The sequence below is a fragment of the Bemisia tabaci genome, chromosome 1 (genome assembly GCF_918797505.1).
Source record: "Bemisia tabaci chromosome 1, PGI_BMITA_v3".
Lineage (NCBI taxonomy): Eukaryota > Metazoa > Arthropoda > Insecta > Hemiptera > Aleyrodidae > Bemisia > Bemisia tabaci.
Genome location: NC_092793.1, coordinates 86,854,684 through 86,872,151, shown reverse-complemented (window position 1 = coordinate 86,872,151; position 17,468 = coordinate 86,854,684). Strand labels below are relative to the sequence as shown.

General features: G+C 39.4%; 1 protein-coding gene across 1 annotated transcript in view; it reads right to left on the bottom strand.

The window, feature by feature from the left end:
* The window catches only part of Rok (Rho kinase), a 112,000-nt gene that overhangs the window by 73,238 nt on the left and 21,294 nt on the right, over positions 1–17,468 (bottom strand). Inside the window, exons 6-8 of the mRNA XM_072306539.1 lie at positions 11,628–11,763; positions 10,896–11,013; positions 3,787–3,871 (exon numbers count right to left, since the gene is read on the bottom strand). Coding sequence (XP_072162640.1) covers positions 3,787–3,871; positions 10,896–11,013; positions 11,628–11,763 — 339 coding nt within the window. The remainder of the gene's footprint in view (positions 1–3,786; positions 3,872–10,895; positions 11,014–11,627; positions 11,764–17,468) is intronic.

Sequence of the window (17,468 nt, the reverse complement as noted above, 5' to 3'; positions counted from 1 at the left end):
TACTCCAAATAAAAGTTGGGTCTGATAATTGGCTTCATTTCAGTGTTCTTCAGTTTTGCGGACTTATTAGGGGCTAAAACTCGCAGTAAAAGATATTTAACACCAAAATACCTTTAAGACAAATGGCGGGGGCCAGGTGGTACGAGCGTAACGCAGATATTCGTAGCGAGCTCGGGATAGAAGAAATGGATTCATATATATCCAGGTTGTATAACAACTATGAAGAGCGTTTGGGAGTACACCCTAACCCGGAAGCGATAACGCTCCTGGACTGGATGGAGGCTCCACGCCGTCTTAAAAGAAGAAAACCCCACGAGTTGGCAACGGCTCGCTTTCGCCAGTGTTAGGCTCGTGCCACTGGCCCCCGATTTAGTCTTTGTCGACTGACGGGGTCACGCACTCTTAAATAAAAAACTCACATGTTTTACATGAGAATTCACATAGCTATTCATTGTTAGTTTTTCCCACTTTTTCTCCCTTTTTCTTTTAAAATTCAAGTTAATTATTTTTAATTTTCATTTCTTACAATCTCTTCGTAACTTTCGGAAATTCTTTCTTTCAATAGTTAGCTCTCACCTTGATGTCCCTATTTTCTTAACTTTAGTTTCAGTTATCTAATCTTTATCTCTTTTGTAATTTTATCCCCTCTCAATATTTGAATTCTGTTATTACCTCTAAAAAGTGGTGTGTATTATACTTTATTAGGTATAAGTTAATGTAAAATTTTATAAAGACCTACCTGGTCTGAAAATTTCAAGTGTAATTGCTATGTACATTTACATGAATAAAAAAAAAAAAAAAAAAAAAAAAAAAAAAAAAAAAAAAAAAACACCAAAATACCATTAATTTTATTTTTCAAACTCATTGTACATACAGTAAGGACCATTTGGGTAAAAATTGAGCGATTTTCGAGTTGACGTTTCAGGGTAATGGTCGATTATTGGAATAATTTTGGTGTTATTAGCAGTTTTTCAGGCCTTTTTCGGACATAAGTAAAAAAAGTACTAAAACCCAAAACGTCATCAAGTCTATTCTTCGTACGTCTTTTTAATATTCTTAGGAGCATTTTAAAAAAAAATTGGAGCATAAAATAACTTGCAGCTCTAAAGTTATGGACATTTGAAGAGGAGAAGGTTTTGTCGCTAAAATCAGATGAATTTGTAACGAACAATCAACCGCACCACGTCAATGAGTGAAGTCAAACATTTAATGTATTTTTTTCTTAAATCTACAAACTTCAATTGACATCATGCAAATTTTCACCTCAATTCGACGAAAAATGGGCTCAGGGTGAATTTTCTCTCTTTTTTGGAAGTTCCAAACGTCGGTTTCTTGAAAATGCTTGAAACTTCAAAACTTCATATCTCGGTGAGTTTTTCGATTTGAGACCTAAGATTTTGCAGAAGTTCATTATTTGGTGGTCTGATTACGAAAAAAATTTATCAGCATAATCCGAGTCGGGCGGTTGTATGGCTGGTAGGTTCTCTATGGAATGACCCGTAAACATTTGTAAATATTTAATAGATTCAATAGATGGATGAATTTTTTTTTCTTATTAGAAATTTGAAATTTTGTGAGCATTGAATAACAGTGTAGGCATAGTGGTGGACATTTAAATAGATTTAGGAAACCCAGGGAACAAAATATTGGAAAAATGTTGCAACTTGAAGTGATTGCTTAATATTGCTTGTAGTGAAATACAATTCTATGTTGTTTACTTCCTCTTCTCTTGCTTCATTTCTTGTAGCTTGTCGATTTGCATGTGCACTGGTAGTTTCTTTAACTATTCTTGGACAACTTATACCTTATTTAAGATCATCATGATGTTCCTGTTACGGTATGATTTATTTTTCAGTTGTGCTTTTTTGTCAAGTAGCTTTACGTATTTTCTTCAGTGAAAGTTTGTTATGCTCCTGAAGCACTCTGGCAAAGTGTGCCGAAAGGCTTTAGGCATTGTAAATACAATTTTGCAGCATAATGGTACGTTTGTATTTATTTTTTGTTTAAAGTTTATTAGATTTTTTATAAAAATCCAAAAGAATGTGTTATAAAACCAGACCATGTAGAAGTTAAGGAAGACAAGTTCTCTCAAAGTTCTCTCAAAGTTCAAAATTTTTCTTAGCCTGAAAAGAGAGATAGAGTCAAACCGATTTTGAGCGGTATCAACTCATTAAGATATACCATCCTGGGTATACAAAGACAAATAAATTTGTAAACCTACTCATATGAATATTAGGATTAGAATGGACCAATATAACCCATATTACCATAGGGACCAATAAGAGACTAAGCATTAAAAAAGTAAATGTCTTATCATCAAAATATTATCCAGAACTCATCGAACATGCCAAAAACTTTCAAAATCAACTAAAAAGGGAGAAATGGACGTCTGCAGTTTACATAACAAACAGTAAGTTCAAAGTTCCTGTACCTAAAAAAAGCAACAATGAGCTAATTTAGTAGTTTTCAAATAAGCAATGTTAAAAAGTAGAGAGTGCACGTGGTTAACAGGAATTATTCCCGGCTTTCTTTAAGGATATGAAGCAAGGGAAAACTAGTTGAAAGTTGGGTGTTTTGGGCTTCCATTCAAGGCAATAGGACATCCGGAAGGATTCAAAGACGACCCACATGATACCTCTTAACGATCCATAATCTGTACAGTTCTTATCAACGCACAATCGCACAGAGCATGGATCGGGCAAGTGGGATCACACGGACATCTTGCCTCCAGACACCATCTTGCCTAGAATGGGAACTCAAATCAACCAACTTCCTTACGTTATTTTGGGCTTCATATCATTTAAAAAAATCCAGGAAAACTCTTGTGAATTACGTACAGACTCTACTTTTCAAAAATTCAAGAATGAAAAATTACTGAGCAAGCTCATTACCATGGACCGAATTAAGGTATTGGAATCATCCTATACATCAAGCAAGTAACCAGAGCTTAATTTCTCACTCATTTCCTTCCTTTTCTGATACAAGGTGCCTTTAATATTGTCAAAGAAAGAGAAAAAGAAAAGGAAGGGGAAAAAAACAGTTCAAAGGATAATACTTTCATTGTACCATATTCCAAAATTAGTTCAGTGCTCGATTTGACTCCGGTTTCTTTTTCGGCGGGAAGTATTAATTCACAAAAAAAAAAGTTTTTTTCTACCTTTTGAATTGAATTTGGAAATTTTCAATTGATCTATCGTATTTTGCATAAATGTCGATGGAGGACATAATGCAGTAGAATCTTGATAAAAAGGATACGTTTGGGTTGTTCATTGGATTGAACAGCATTGGTCGGATCTCTTCAGAGGGAAAAAAAACCCCGATTGGTACAGAATCATCAAATATTTGCCGCAAAAAGACATACTCAAGGAGTAACATCATGATATTGATAGATCACAGTAATCATCGACTGTCGGTGGAAATTTTGAAACCCCATCATTCTTAGCAGAAGCTGTGAAGAATAATGGGTGAGGTGACGTTCCGTTCGTACAGACTGTAGCCATGGTGGCATCAAGGTCCTCAGTCTTGTGACAGTATCTTCCATCTTCAGTGATACACAGCAATATCATGATAAGGCGACTTATCGCGTTTTCACTGAATGCAGTGCTTAATTTGAAACCATATATTGTCGTCCACTGATTGTTGCTCTGACTGGCAACATAGCCAAGAAAATCGGAAGACTAAGCACAACAAATCAGAAACTGATCATATGGGTGAGATCTAATTTCTTGTAATTTTTACATGGAAATGGAATGAAGTCACCTTAGCAAGTGGACATGCAAGACTCACCGAATCTATCCTCATACACGTGCCAAAATCTGCCAATTTTAAATGGCCATGCTTATCTAGTAGCATATTATCTGGTTTAACATCCCTGAAAATGAAGAGCATTCATACATACGAACACAATGAAAAATAAGACATGTCAATAAATGTTTTTTTAGAATCTGCCAGATTGTTGAAAACTTATACAACTTTCACAAAACAAAGCACACAGACTTTGCATCATTTCTATCAGACAGTGTTGCTGGTTCATATAATATGACGTCAAGCTATAGTATCGCCAGAAAAGCATCTGAAAACGTTTATCAAAAGATTCCAGTAAATAACTGAAAAATTTTTTGGACGTCTGTCACACATTCCTAATTTAAACTGTGAATACTGAGCCAGTTTTTAATCGGCTAAAATAAGTTTAGTCTTGATCAATGTTTTTTAAAGTCTTATTTCAAATCAAATAAGGGTCACCTTGGTGTTGCTCAGTTCTTTAATACGGACGCCAGTCCAGATCAATTCGGGAAAACCTCCATATTTTTAAGTATAATACAAAATAAACAAAGTAGCGAATTTTCAAAATTTTTTTTTGGTCATACAAATGTTGCGTAACTGTTTCATGTAGCGTATCAGATGGCGTTTCGAGACATTTTAGGATTTATGACTATGCAATCGATAATGTGTCAAGTGGTACATAGAAACTACAGGGTGTTTCAGACCACCCGTGCCAGGCCTTCTTCTCGGTTGTTTTAGGTTGTATGAAGTCGGGGACCGCGGGATTGAATAGGGAATTGACCCCAAGGAATCCGAATGGGCCTGTTGCAAACTTTTGCTAGAGCAAAACTAAGAGTTGTTTCTTACAGATAATGCCTCAAAAATCACGATGAGCGCATCGGCAAAGTCTGAAATGCATTCATAACTTCACAATCTGCGTGAGAAATTTGCGGTTTTTTAAGGTTCCCGCTTCGAAAACGATACTGCGGTACAGGGGTTTTTGCGTTTGGCCCAGATATTCCAGACCAAATTTTCATCAAAAACCAAAGTCTGTCATCGGTGTCAAACTCGCTCCTAATGTAAACAAACGAACGGCGACATAGTCCGGACATAAACAAAGCGTACCCAGAGCGGACTTCTTCTAGGAGATGTTCCAGACTCAATTTCTCAGCGTTAGCGTTTCTTCACCTCGACAAAAGAACTTTCGTCCGCGTCTAACATTTATCCCTTTCGTAAAATCAAATATCAGTTACCCCGTTGATCTGTTCATGGTGATTTCAAGTGAAATTGCGGCGAGATACTCCAGACTCCTAATGTAAACACAGCGGCCTGTACCTGGTCGAGATGTTCCGGACTCATTTCTTCATTTACGTTTCTTCATCTCGACCAAAGAAGTTTCTCGCGCATTCAAAGTAACATTTTCCGGTTCCATTGTTAGAGAAGAAACAAGTCATTTTGTTGTAAGTTAGGATAATATTTGTGTTGATTAAGTGGCTTGAGCATTGGACTACCTGGCTGCGCCTTGCATAGCTGCCTCTATATCAAGATGATTGGGAGAAAAGCTTACTGGTTGATGTGCGAATCTGAATCCTAAATCCCTAGGAACGGTAGTTGTGAAAACCAGACGGATGTACAATGCTAGGTACCTTGCTCCTCACTCACTTTCTCATGGATGTTCACTGGTCTCTCCAAGGTTCTGGTTTTGCGATGCGTTGAAGCCAATGCTTTAAGTTTAGCTATAACAACCAGGCTTCGGAGATACTAATTAACAATCCTAGCAGTCACCAAATTCTCCAGCAAACCCGCATAGTTGTCTATTAACAGCTGAAGAAGCAATGGAAACCGTATTTACCTATGACAACAAGATTTTTTCCGTTGGAACTCTGATAGTAAGTATGAGGGGGAACTATCACCTTTAAGGCACGTTTCTCCATGAATTTTCTTGTTTTTTGGCATCAAACTAAGTAGAACTCAAGGAAAATGAGGCAAAACTTTACAAGTTACCATGTAAGGTTCATCTGCTGAAAAAAATAGAATAAAGTCTAAAATTCCTAATGAACATCACCAAGATGGTTCTGCCACCAGCAGTTCAGTTTTTAAGGCACGGATCAAATACGGTTATCTATTATTCTCACGGTGCCCATCAAATTATAGGTAAGAAACCTAGTCCTGTAATAATAATGGCATGGAATGACGGGCTCTAATTGGTGACTTGACCATCCCCAATAAGTTATCGAAAGAATTTACTTCTTAAAAGATCCTTTGCGAATAAAGCCAAGTAAATATGCAAATAAAAGTCCCGTGTGATATGTGAAGTGTACTTATTCAAAGTAATTTCAAAGGGAAGGGATGAAATGTTCAAAAGGTAACGTCCAAATTTGTAAAGTTGTAGAGGCGCTCGGCACAAATTGGACAAGGTGCCGCTAAGTAATGATTAAATGAATTTTTTATTGTTATTAATTACGGAAAAGAGGAAAAGAGAATCAGGCCGAATGCCAAAATCCAAAATTTGAAAAGTGTAGGGTGGTGTAGGAGCCGAACCTTCTTCGAGATTACGGGCGGCGGGCGGCAACCTGATTGGCTACGAAGATTGCCGAGCATGGCCGAAGGCCTACTCGCCGCTTGGTAGGTGTTGACGGCGGTTTGACAAACAGCAGTTTTTGGTGAAATGTGGTCCGGAATATCTGGGCCAATCTGTTCACTCCGGTACAGGTGAACATTTTGTTGCAGGAGTCGTTTCATTGGTGGCAATACTCATAATGGCCGACGCCAGTCCGCCAAAACACGTGTAATGGGACGAGATAACACCTGAACAGGATTAAACCAGATAACAATCGGCGTGTTTACGTTCATATATTCCTCGCCCGCCTTAATTGACCTTGAACTCTCCTCGAATTACGCGAGGAACTGCGCAAGCGTCGGCCATGATGAATATTGCCGACGATGGAGCGACTCCTCTAACAAAATGTTCACCTGTGCAGTAGTATCGTTTTTGAAGCGGGAAGCTCAAAATAACGCAAATTTCTTATGCAGATTGTGAATTTATGAGTGCATTTCAGACTTTGCCGATGCGCTCATCGTGATTTTTGAGGCATTATCTATAGGAAACAACTCTTCATTCTGCTCTAGCAAAAGTTTGCAACAGGCCCATTTCGTGGTCCCGAAACCCCCCCCACGCCCCCTTGCGGGGTAAAGGAGGGGTCACGATGCTATAAGTCACGGTTTCCAACCCAAGTGCGGATTAATCGCATCAGAATTGAAAAGCACGGAAAATTTCACGTGGAATTGCCACCTAAAAATCCATAATCGGCCCATCCAAGGCCCAAAAATGACCCCCTAGAGAGGGGACCAGTGACCCTCTCCATAATTTCTCTTTGATCTCAAAATTGACATAGATTCTCCAGAAAAAGATGATTTCCCAGGTAACTGACCCCGAGAAATCCAAAGAGATTGTTCCAAAAACGCCGATTTTGCCCCCCCCCCCTGGATTTGGCCCAAACTTTGCTCGGATGTTGTACTAAGTGTCCCCGATGCTTGGGCAAAATTTCAGCCCCCTCGGATAATTAGGAGGGAGGGGGCAGGGGGGCAAAGTTGCAATTTTTTTAAAACTTTAAAAATCGATATCTCGCGAACGGTTTGAGTGTAAGTGTTGCGGTTTCCGCTAAAAAACGTCAAAAAATATTCTCTACAAGAATATTAATGTTGTTTGCAAGGTTGCGTAATTTATCGCGGTCATAAATCGATTTTTTCGATTTTGAAGGTTCGACTTTTTTTTCGTTTTTTGTCTCTCCTCTCTTTGGAATCGTTGCTACGTGAATAAAAACCGGTTGAGGTGATTCTCCATGAAATTCTGCATCTACCACGCTTTGTTTGATCTTGGGGAAACGATTCGTTCGTGAGTTATAGCGATTTTTCTGCGCGTTATCGGTTACGCGCGGGCGGCTTATCGGCGGCGCTCCATCCCGCGCGGGCAAGGCAAAGGTTGTTTCACCGCTAGGGCCTTATATTCATGCTGTAGACTGTAATTAACGATATTTTCTCCTCCCCCCACCCTTCCCCTGCAATAAATATTTGTTTCATACTTCGGTATACAGGGTATCCCAGACCACCCGTGACAGGTCTTTTTCTCGGTTGGTTTAGGTAGTACGAAGTGGGAGGCCGCGGAATTAAATAGGGAATTGACCCCAAGAAATCCGAATTTCACGGTCCCGAAACCCCCCATGCCCCCCTTGTGAGGTGAAGAAGGGGTCTCGATCCCCAAAGTCGGGAGACATTGTGCCTCCCCATTTTACCCCCCGAGGGTGGCTAGGGGGCATCGGGACCATGAAATTCGGATTCCTTGGGGTCAATTCCCTATTCAATTCCGCGGCCCCCCACTTCGTACTACCTAAACCAACCGAGAAAAAGACCTGTTACGGGTGGTCTGGGATACCCTGTATAACGAAGTATTAAACAAATATTTATTGCAGGGGAAGGGTGGGGGGAGGAGAAAATATCGATAATTACAGCCTACAGCATGAATATAAGGCCCTAGCGGTGAAACAACCTCTGCCTTGCCCGCGCGGGATGGAGCGCCGCCGATAAGCCGCCCGCGCGTAACCGATAACGCGCAGAAAAATCGCTATAACTCACGAACGAATCGTTTCCCCAAGATCAAACAAAGTGTGGTAGATGCAGAATTTCATGGAGAATCACCTCAACAGGTTTTTATTCACGTAGCAACGATTCCAAGGAGAGGAGAGACGAAAAACGAAAAAAAGTCGAACCTTCAAAATCGAAAAAATCGATTTATGACCGCGATAAATTACGCAACCTTGCAAACAGCATTAATATTCTTGTAGAGAATATTTTTTGACGTTTTTTAGCGGAAACCGCAACACTTACACTCAAACCGTTCGCGAAATATCGATTTTTAAAGTTTTGAAAAAATTGCAACTTTGCCCCCCTGCCCCCTCCCCCCTAATTATCCGAGGGGGCTGAAATTTTGCCCAAGCATCGGGGACACTTAGTACAACATCTGAGCAAAGTTTGGGCCAAATCCAGGGGGGGGGGCCAAAATCGGCGTTTTTGGAACAACCTCTTTCATGGTCCCGAAGCTCCTCTATTTGCCCTTGGGGGGTAAACGGGGGGCCCAATTTTAAAAATCGGGGCTCCTTTCCGAATCGCAAATTGATTGCATCCAAATTGAGGAGCAGAACACATTTACATCTTATGTGACCTCAAAGAGTTTTAACTGACCCCCCTGAACGGCAGAAATTAACCCCCTGAAGGTGAGAGGCTTCGCCCCCTCCAAAAATTTCTCAAGATTCCTCTTTGGTCGCAAAATTGACGTCGATTCTCCAGAAAAAGATGGTTTCTTCCCAATTAGGGACCATGAAATTCAGAGTCCTCGAGGTCGATTACCTGGAACACCGTCTTTTTCTGGAGAATCGACGTCAATTTTGCGACCAAAGAGGAATCTTGAGAAACTTTTGGAGAGGGCGAAGCCCCCCTCTTCTGAGGGTTAATTTCTGCCGTTCAGGGGGGTCAGTTAGAACTCTTTGGGGTCACTTAAGATGTAAATGTGTTCTGCTCCTCAATTTGGATGCAATCAATTTGCGATTCGGAAAGGAGCCCCGATTTTTAAAATTGGGCCCCCCGTTTACCCCCCAAGGGCAAATAGAGGAGCTTCGGGACCGTGAAATTTGGATTTCTCGGGGTCGATTACTTGGAAAACCATCTTTTTCTGGAGAATCTACGTCAATTTTGAGACCATAGAGAAATTATGGAGGGGGGTACTGGCCCCCTCTTTAGGAGGTCATTTTTGAGCCTTGGATGGGCCGATTATGGATTTTCAGGGGGCAATTCCACGTGAAATTTTCCGTGCATTTCAGTTCTGATACGATTAATCCGCAATTCGGTCGGGAACCGTGACTTTTAGCATCGAGACCCTCCCTTTACCCCGCAGGAGGGCGTGGGGGGGTTTCGGGACCACGAAATTCGGATTCATTGGGGTCAATTCCCTATTCAACCCCGCGGTCTCCGACTTCGTACGACCTAAAACAACCGAGAAAAAGGCCTGGTACGGGTGGTCTGAAACACCCTGTACAAGCCGTGATTAGTTCGTTTTGCGAGCTGTCACGCCTACCCAGAGAGCACCCCTGGACCCTTGGTTCCTTGATTCACAATGAACTTGCGGCTCACTCCGCCGGCCGCTCCTCACAGCATTTAACTTTAATGAGAACTTCATCTTCTTTTTCACTGAGTTGCACAAAAATTGATAAAAAAGTAGCCGAGAAAGTATTTTAAGCCGCGGTAACCATCTTGGATTTCAGGATTTAAAAGATTTAACAAAAAAATCTAGTTTTTCGTAAAAAATACCTCTTTAAACCGGGTTTTACAAAAATGGATGAAACAGTGGCCAATGAAGCACATTAGGCTATATCCGCCATCTTGAATTTTGTAATTTTGACTATCTGACCAAAAATTCGAATTTCCCGTCGAAAAATACACCCTGACACCAATTTTCAGAAAATCCGTCGAAAAATACCTCCTAAAACCTGAAATCGATTATAATGCTGTGACGTCACGCGATATGATTGAACCTGTTTGGTGCGGTGCAAGTGAATAACCACGTTCCCCAATGCATTACTGTACTGAGACACAACTTTTTGCTCTTGCGGGCGTCCTGGGCAACGTTTTCTAATCCGAATAATTTTGATCAACCCCTAACGACAATAGCTAAGCATGTACCAAGTTTAAAGGAAATCATTGCGGCCAATTTTTCTTTAGGGGGGGCCTAGTGAGAGGTCATAGCAGCTTTATATAGAGTAATAATGTGAAAAAATGCTGACAAAATATTCTAGAGGTGCTAAATTTAATAATGTGTAAAAACACATATCTACATGAAAAACCTCGAGTTTTCACAAAAGACACATGTGCCATCGCCCATGTTTATGGCACATGTGTCATTTTGAAAAAAGTCCAGAAAGTTACTTCTTTATAGAGTGATGCGGTCCCATTGTACTTTACAAATCAGTAGTTTGCAGACTTCTAAGATTGTTTCCAATATTTTCTTAATGCATAGCGAGGCTGTTCGAACTCAGTTACCAAATTGATGCTTGGATGTAAAAAACTGAAAAAGAATAACATACCTGTGAACAAACCCCATAGAGTGAATGGCATCTAATGCCATGACAACCTCTGCGCAATAAAACTGAGCCCAACTTTCAGGTACATCATAGTCTGACATTAAATTTACAAGATCGCCTCCTATAAAAAATAAAATAATTTAGATTGTGATCGGAAGCAAGATTTCTTATTTTTTTTAAAAAGAAAAAGGAAAAACAGACAGGTGATGATTGTATGGAGGTAGCGGTAGCCACCCTGTAATGACCAAGAGATCTGAGATTGTGTGGAAAAAACCTAGAAAAGGGTTAGTTCCGCCACGTATTTTACCAGCGTTGTCGTTGCACTAAAACTTGGGGGGGGGGGACTTTTTGTTGCTTTTCTTTTTACTTGTCAAAATAACATTATTATAGTTAAAATGCCAACAGATACAAGTTCTAAAAATATCAAGTTTTCGGCGAGTTTGATCCATTTTCAATTGGTTTAAATATTAATAGTGTTCAATTATTAATTTACTTCTAGTTAAATGCTCGATATTAGTAATTTACATTCCCGTGCAAACGAGGTGCAGGAATGTGAGAGCCCTTCCCCATGCAGATGGTGACTGCGAAAAATCCTTGAAATTTCATTCCCGTGATTCAATCCTGGGAAAAATCTCATGAAAACGTCCCGAGGAGACAAGGCATTTCTATCATTCCAAGAATTTGCAGAATCCAATGTGCATTTGATAGAAGTTTCATTGTACATATAAGACTTACCAGGCATATAATCCATGACCATGTACAGATATCTATGATCTTGGAATGCAAAATGAAGCTGAACAATCCATTCTGAATTAGCGTGTGCCATTATATCTCTCTCTTCCCAAAAAAAAGCTGAGTCTGATCTCTTAATCTAGAAAAACGGTAATTGCAGAAATACTGAATTTGAAAATCAACAGTTGTATTAAATGAAATAAAAGCGATTCGTCCCAGATTCTTGACATGTTTAAACTGGCATGCAATTTTTCACATTGATTAAGTAAAAAATCTCAGCAGATTTTGATTTTTTAGCAAAAAAAAGGGTACACATGGGCCTGATGTGCCATTCTTGACAAAAAAAATTGCAACATTTAGAGCAGTGAAGGCTGGATTCTTCTTGGAATAAAACATTGTATTCAAAACAAAAGTTCAAAACTGTATTGATTGCAATGTTTTTCTCAAGAAGAATCCTGCTTTCATTTCTTTTAATTTTCCAATTTTTTTGAGAGAATGATTCTTTGGTTTCTGCGCAAAAGGTACTATCCTTTCTGTGGGCTAAAACGCCAAAATCTACCCAGATTTTTTCAAGCAAACTAGGGGGCTGCGCCCCCTGGCCGCTCCGCGGCCCAACCCCCAGAAGCGCTTCCAAGCGGCGCTTTGCACCGCAGTGTCACGGATTTCTTTAAACACAATATAAAGAAACACGAACGACAACTATATACTTTCCGGTAGTTAAGTCGCGGAGCAACCACCTGTTCTTCCTGAATGCAACTTCCTTGATTTGTTGCAGGAAGAATGTAATTTTACAGAGTCACGGAGGGACTAAATTCTCTTCAATGCACTGGATCTCAAGTCTACGATTAATTTTCGCGTTATCATTCATGCGCGTTTGAATGAAACCATGCGAATGAGGCTTCGTTTTTACGTGCGCACTCATGACTGCAGTATAAGAAAACGCATTATTTGATTCCTAATGTACACTGCAGTATTTAAAACAAATTAGTTTGAAATCGTCCAAATACTCAATGTGCCGCGGAAGATGTCTGGTTTGGATAGAAACAAAGGAAACATCTGTAAAGGCACTGCCCCGATCGCCACATTCCACCCTCCAGGCGATCACCATTCATTCACACCGGGCGACCCTTTCAGAACCCGTCGCCAGAGAGATTTATGGCCTTTTAGGACGCTGCCATCTGGACAAGCAAATATCGAAAATGCTCATTTGTCTTTCAAGGGAATCCGTGCTTTTTCTGCGCAATCTGACAACCAAATGTTTTGTCCCAGTTTCGCAAATTTGGGAAAAAGGCAATTACTCTCGTATAAGTGAAAATTTCAAAAATCGGGCTTGAAGGTGCACGTTTGCGTACTAGGCTCCATCAATGGGTAGTAAGGTCTATGTTGAGAATTCAATGGTATGCTCTGTACACATTCACACAGACACGGTGAATTTTTTAGATTTTTTGCGATAACTCGACCAATTATAAACATTTTATGAACAAAAAGCTTCAGCATAACCATTTCAGCTCGCCCCTTCATTATGACGAATTGTAAGTTCATAGGATCAACATTAGTTATGAGATAGGCAAAAATAGAGTTGCAGATTTTGCGCAATAACTTGGCTAAAAATGAAAAATTCAAAAAAAGGAGATCCGGTGTGCTACAGCACATAAGGAGTCACACCTCCATAAAATTTTCATACTCTCGCTCTAAAGGTAACTTCAGGACAGCGTGGAACAGATCTCCACAATTTTAGGGCTTAGGATTTTATAATATAGTAAGATTCATGAGATATATTGCATGCCACTTCAACCACACCAAGAACTTAGGATAGTATGAAACTTATTTTTGAGTTTTGAGAAATTCCAAGACACTGGATGTTTAAAGTGTGCTATGGGGCTTAAGAAAAAATGTCCCACTTACAAAGGATTTGAAAAAAAAAATTTACTGGCGCAAGTCCAAATTGCATCATTAAAAGACTGCAAAGTGTCATTTCCTGTATAAATTGTCAGGTTATGATCTTTGAGGGCAAAAATTTCTCAAAACGCAAAAATTTCTCAAAACTCAAAAATTTCTCAAAACTCAAAAATTAGCTCCCCCCTAACACAGAACAAATCACCGTGGAATAGCCTAGTAAATTCCATGGCATTTTATACACTGACAGCATTTTTATTCATGCAATAAAAAAAAATTGGCCTCCGGCCAATTTATGCGCAGCGCAAGCGCCGCGTACCGGCGCCTCGCGCCGGCATGTGGGGGGGGGCTTCGCCCCCATCATGGTGCGAGAATCGCAAAACACTATCTCGCTTTTGCCGGCGCGGAGCGCCGGCATAGACACTTTTACTGGAATATTTAGAAAAATACTGCCAATTTTACAAAATCATAAAGTTTGATTGGAATTTTGATCGCAGGATAATAGTTATGAAATTTTTATTCAAACCACTGAACTTTAATGTAAATGTCTTCGCGATATGTGATGAATTCATATATTCGGAATCGACTTGTTGATTTTATGAGGCATCTTCAATTAAATATGTAATTGATTAACAAAGTCTCCTGTCAAAGACGGCGATCCGTAAAAATCTTAGCTTTTCTACGATTCATTAGGATCCATTAGATTCATTGACATCATACTTCAGATACGATTTTACATTATAATCTCTCCTTAAGCACGGTCAAAAGCCATTAAATATCTATTTTAATGGGTAGAATGACTATTCGATGTTTAAATAGTCTTAAAACTAAACGGTTTTCGCTTAGCATCTCCCAAATTTTAAAGGAGGGGTATCGATAAGGGCCGATCTTGGCCCCACTTCAAAAAATCATCTGAACCCATATTTTAAGTACCCTAGGGTAGGTGCATTCTGGCGCAAAATATTTTTGCGATTGTGCATCGTTTTCCTGCCAAAACAGCCGACTCAATTTTTCGGCTGAAAAATGGTTTTAATTTTATGACGAGCACAAAAAAGCTTTGTTTCATGAGTACAGGAGGTTAATGTATGTAATTTTTTGCGTACTTTTCAATGGAACAGGCGAAAATTGTCTAAACCCACTTTTAAGGGGTCATTCTAGACATTTTCAACGATTTTTGGGGTTTTTTGGCAATTTTTCACCTATAACTAGAAAACGGATGATTGTACAACAAAAACGATTGCAGATTCAAAAAGAGCGTAAAAAATCCGTTAGAAATCATTGGTTAGACATTTTCTCAGCTTAAACTGTCAACACGAAAAACAGCTCTAAACTTGAGAAAACCGAAAAAACTGCATTTTCCACGATTATTAGTCTTCATTTACACCCCGCACAATTTTGCCACATCACCAAAATTTAACAGATTAAAGTTACATACCAGTACATGAAACAATCCAAAAATTACGGTGTGGAAAAATTGTGCTCATAGTTAAAAATGGACTTTTGTTGAAAAGAACCATCCTTGAATAAAAGATGAAAATTCTCTAACTCTCCGAGAAGATTCGCCAATCATTCATGGGATACCTGTATGCGGGTAATTTTTTGCGTACTTTCGATTGGAACGAGTGAAAATGGTGAAAAATCATGTTAAGTAGGCCATTCAGAGAATTTTTCAAGATTTTAGGGGGGTTTTGGGGTTTTTCTGTGGGGGGGGGTAGGAGTTTTTTGGGGGGCTTGGGGAGCATTTTTTGTTTGTAATACACCAAAAAAATAACAAATTCAGAAAGAACGCAAAAAATTCGATAGGATTCCATACTTGACACTCTCTCTCAGCTTGGACTGTCCACACAACTCAAACTCGAGAAACTGGAAAAAACGGCCTTTTCTCCAGCTCCCCAGTCTTAATTTACATCCTGGTCACTTAACAGGTTAGATCGTTAAGCAGTATACAAGGTGTAACAACTAAGTGACGAAAAACTTCCAGGGGTTGTTCCATGGCTCAAAACAAGCAGAAAAGTCCCGTACCAAAATCTTCTAGGATGCGTGGTTCTCGAGTTTTGGGGAGTTCAATTTTTGAAAAAAAATACCGCACGTGTTCAGATATGACGTCACAGTGGCTGTCCTAATTGTCGGAACCGAAAAAATATTGTGGTTTTGTAAAGTGCTCATCAATAGCTTAACAAAAGGTTTTTTCGTTTTTTTTTTTCGTAAAACCCCTCTTAATGGAGTTATTGACCGTAAAAAAAATACCGTATGGTTACCGCACGTCGCAAATAAAGTTGGTCAGGACGTACGGTAAAACAGTTTGTATATGATTGTTCAGAATAAAGTGACTTGTTTAATAATGAAAGAAATAAATGAATGAATAATCACAGTAAAAAAAAATTTAAAAAATATATCTCCATTAGAGAGGGTTTTACGAAAAATATAAAAACGAAAAAACCTTTTGTGGGTTTAGACAATTTTCGCCTGTTCCATTGAAAAGTACGCAAAAAATTACATATATGAACCTCCTGTACTCATGAAACAAAGCTTTTTTGGGCTCATCATAAAATTAAAACCATTCTTCAGCCGAAAAATTGAGTCGGCTGTTTTGGCAGGAAAACGATGCACAATCGCAAAAATATTTTGCGCCAGAATGCACCTACCCTAGGGTACTTAAAATATGGGTTCAGATGATTTTTTGAAGTGGGGCCAAAATCGGCCCTTATCGATACCCCTCCTTTGGCGGGCGAATCTACCTGCTGGAAGGTTCACCACACGCCCGCCATGAGCGCCATCTCCTTACCGCGTATCCCCGTAATTCAAAGCGAAAACAATAGAGAGCGCCATCTCCTTGCTGCTGTCGACAAACGGCAACAAACCTCGGGTTATAACAATTATAACCTCCTTTATTAACAAGCATTAAATCAGTCTTATTTGTGCTGTATTATTATATTATATTTGTGCTTAGTACCTCGTAAAAAGGAACTGCGAAAGATGGAATCTGCCGGGATTCTAAATTCATTAACAACAAACATATTAGTTTATAATAAAGATCTAAGTGTCAGTTCTTGCGTTAGCTTGATGATTCATAGTACCTACGTAATATAAGCACCTGATTAGTTGTCTAATTTTGCTTGGTGTATACCTACGGAGTAATTTTGGAAATAGTATACGATGCATTATATAATGCATTTGAATTCCTAGGTTTCACCTGACTCAAAGCGTTTGCTGCTATTATCTAGAAGCGTTCCGACTCATTTATCAGAGAATTGAGCGTTTCCTATCGGCCCCTCTGCAATTATGAGATTAGTCCAAGAATCCTTTAGGAACTTAAATTAATGACTCAGATGGTGCTTTTGAGCCAACTTTCAAAGAATTAAAGGCATTTTTTTCAAAATCTGCAGTCCATGAGCTCTCCGTGTGACCGAAGTGCTCTCCTCGCTATATGATGCGTAACCCTTCAATTTTTAGTTTAGTCCACAGACCTCATAGGAACTTACATTATTGAACCAGGTGGTGCTCTTATGCCAACTTTCGAAGAAATGAAAGGCATTTTTTTTTAAATTTACAGTCTTTGAAAATGTGTTGTTTGTGTGATGTCGCGGAGCAAAGTGCCCTACTTTTGGGCCTCGTAATCCCTTGAATTTTGAGTTTAGTCCAAAGATCTTTTAAGAACTTAAATTAATGACCCAGGTGACGTGCTTGATGCCCTTGTTTTAAAGAATTAAAGGCATTTTTCAAAATTTACAGTCCCTCAAAATGAGCTTTCCGTGTGATTTTGCTGAAAATGGACCTTTAACCCAATTTGACCCTAGCCCCCCCAAATTTTAGCGTACCCCAAAATCGTTTGACGTGCATAAGGAGACCATAAATATGGTGTTCTGTGAGAATTTTGAATGAAATCGAACAGATAGATTCTGAGATATCGATGTAGACAGATTTGGGGGACGTCGGACGGACGGACAC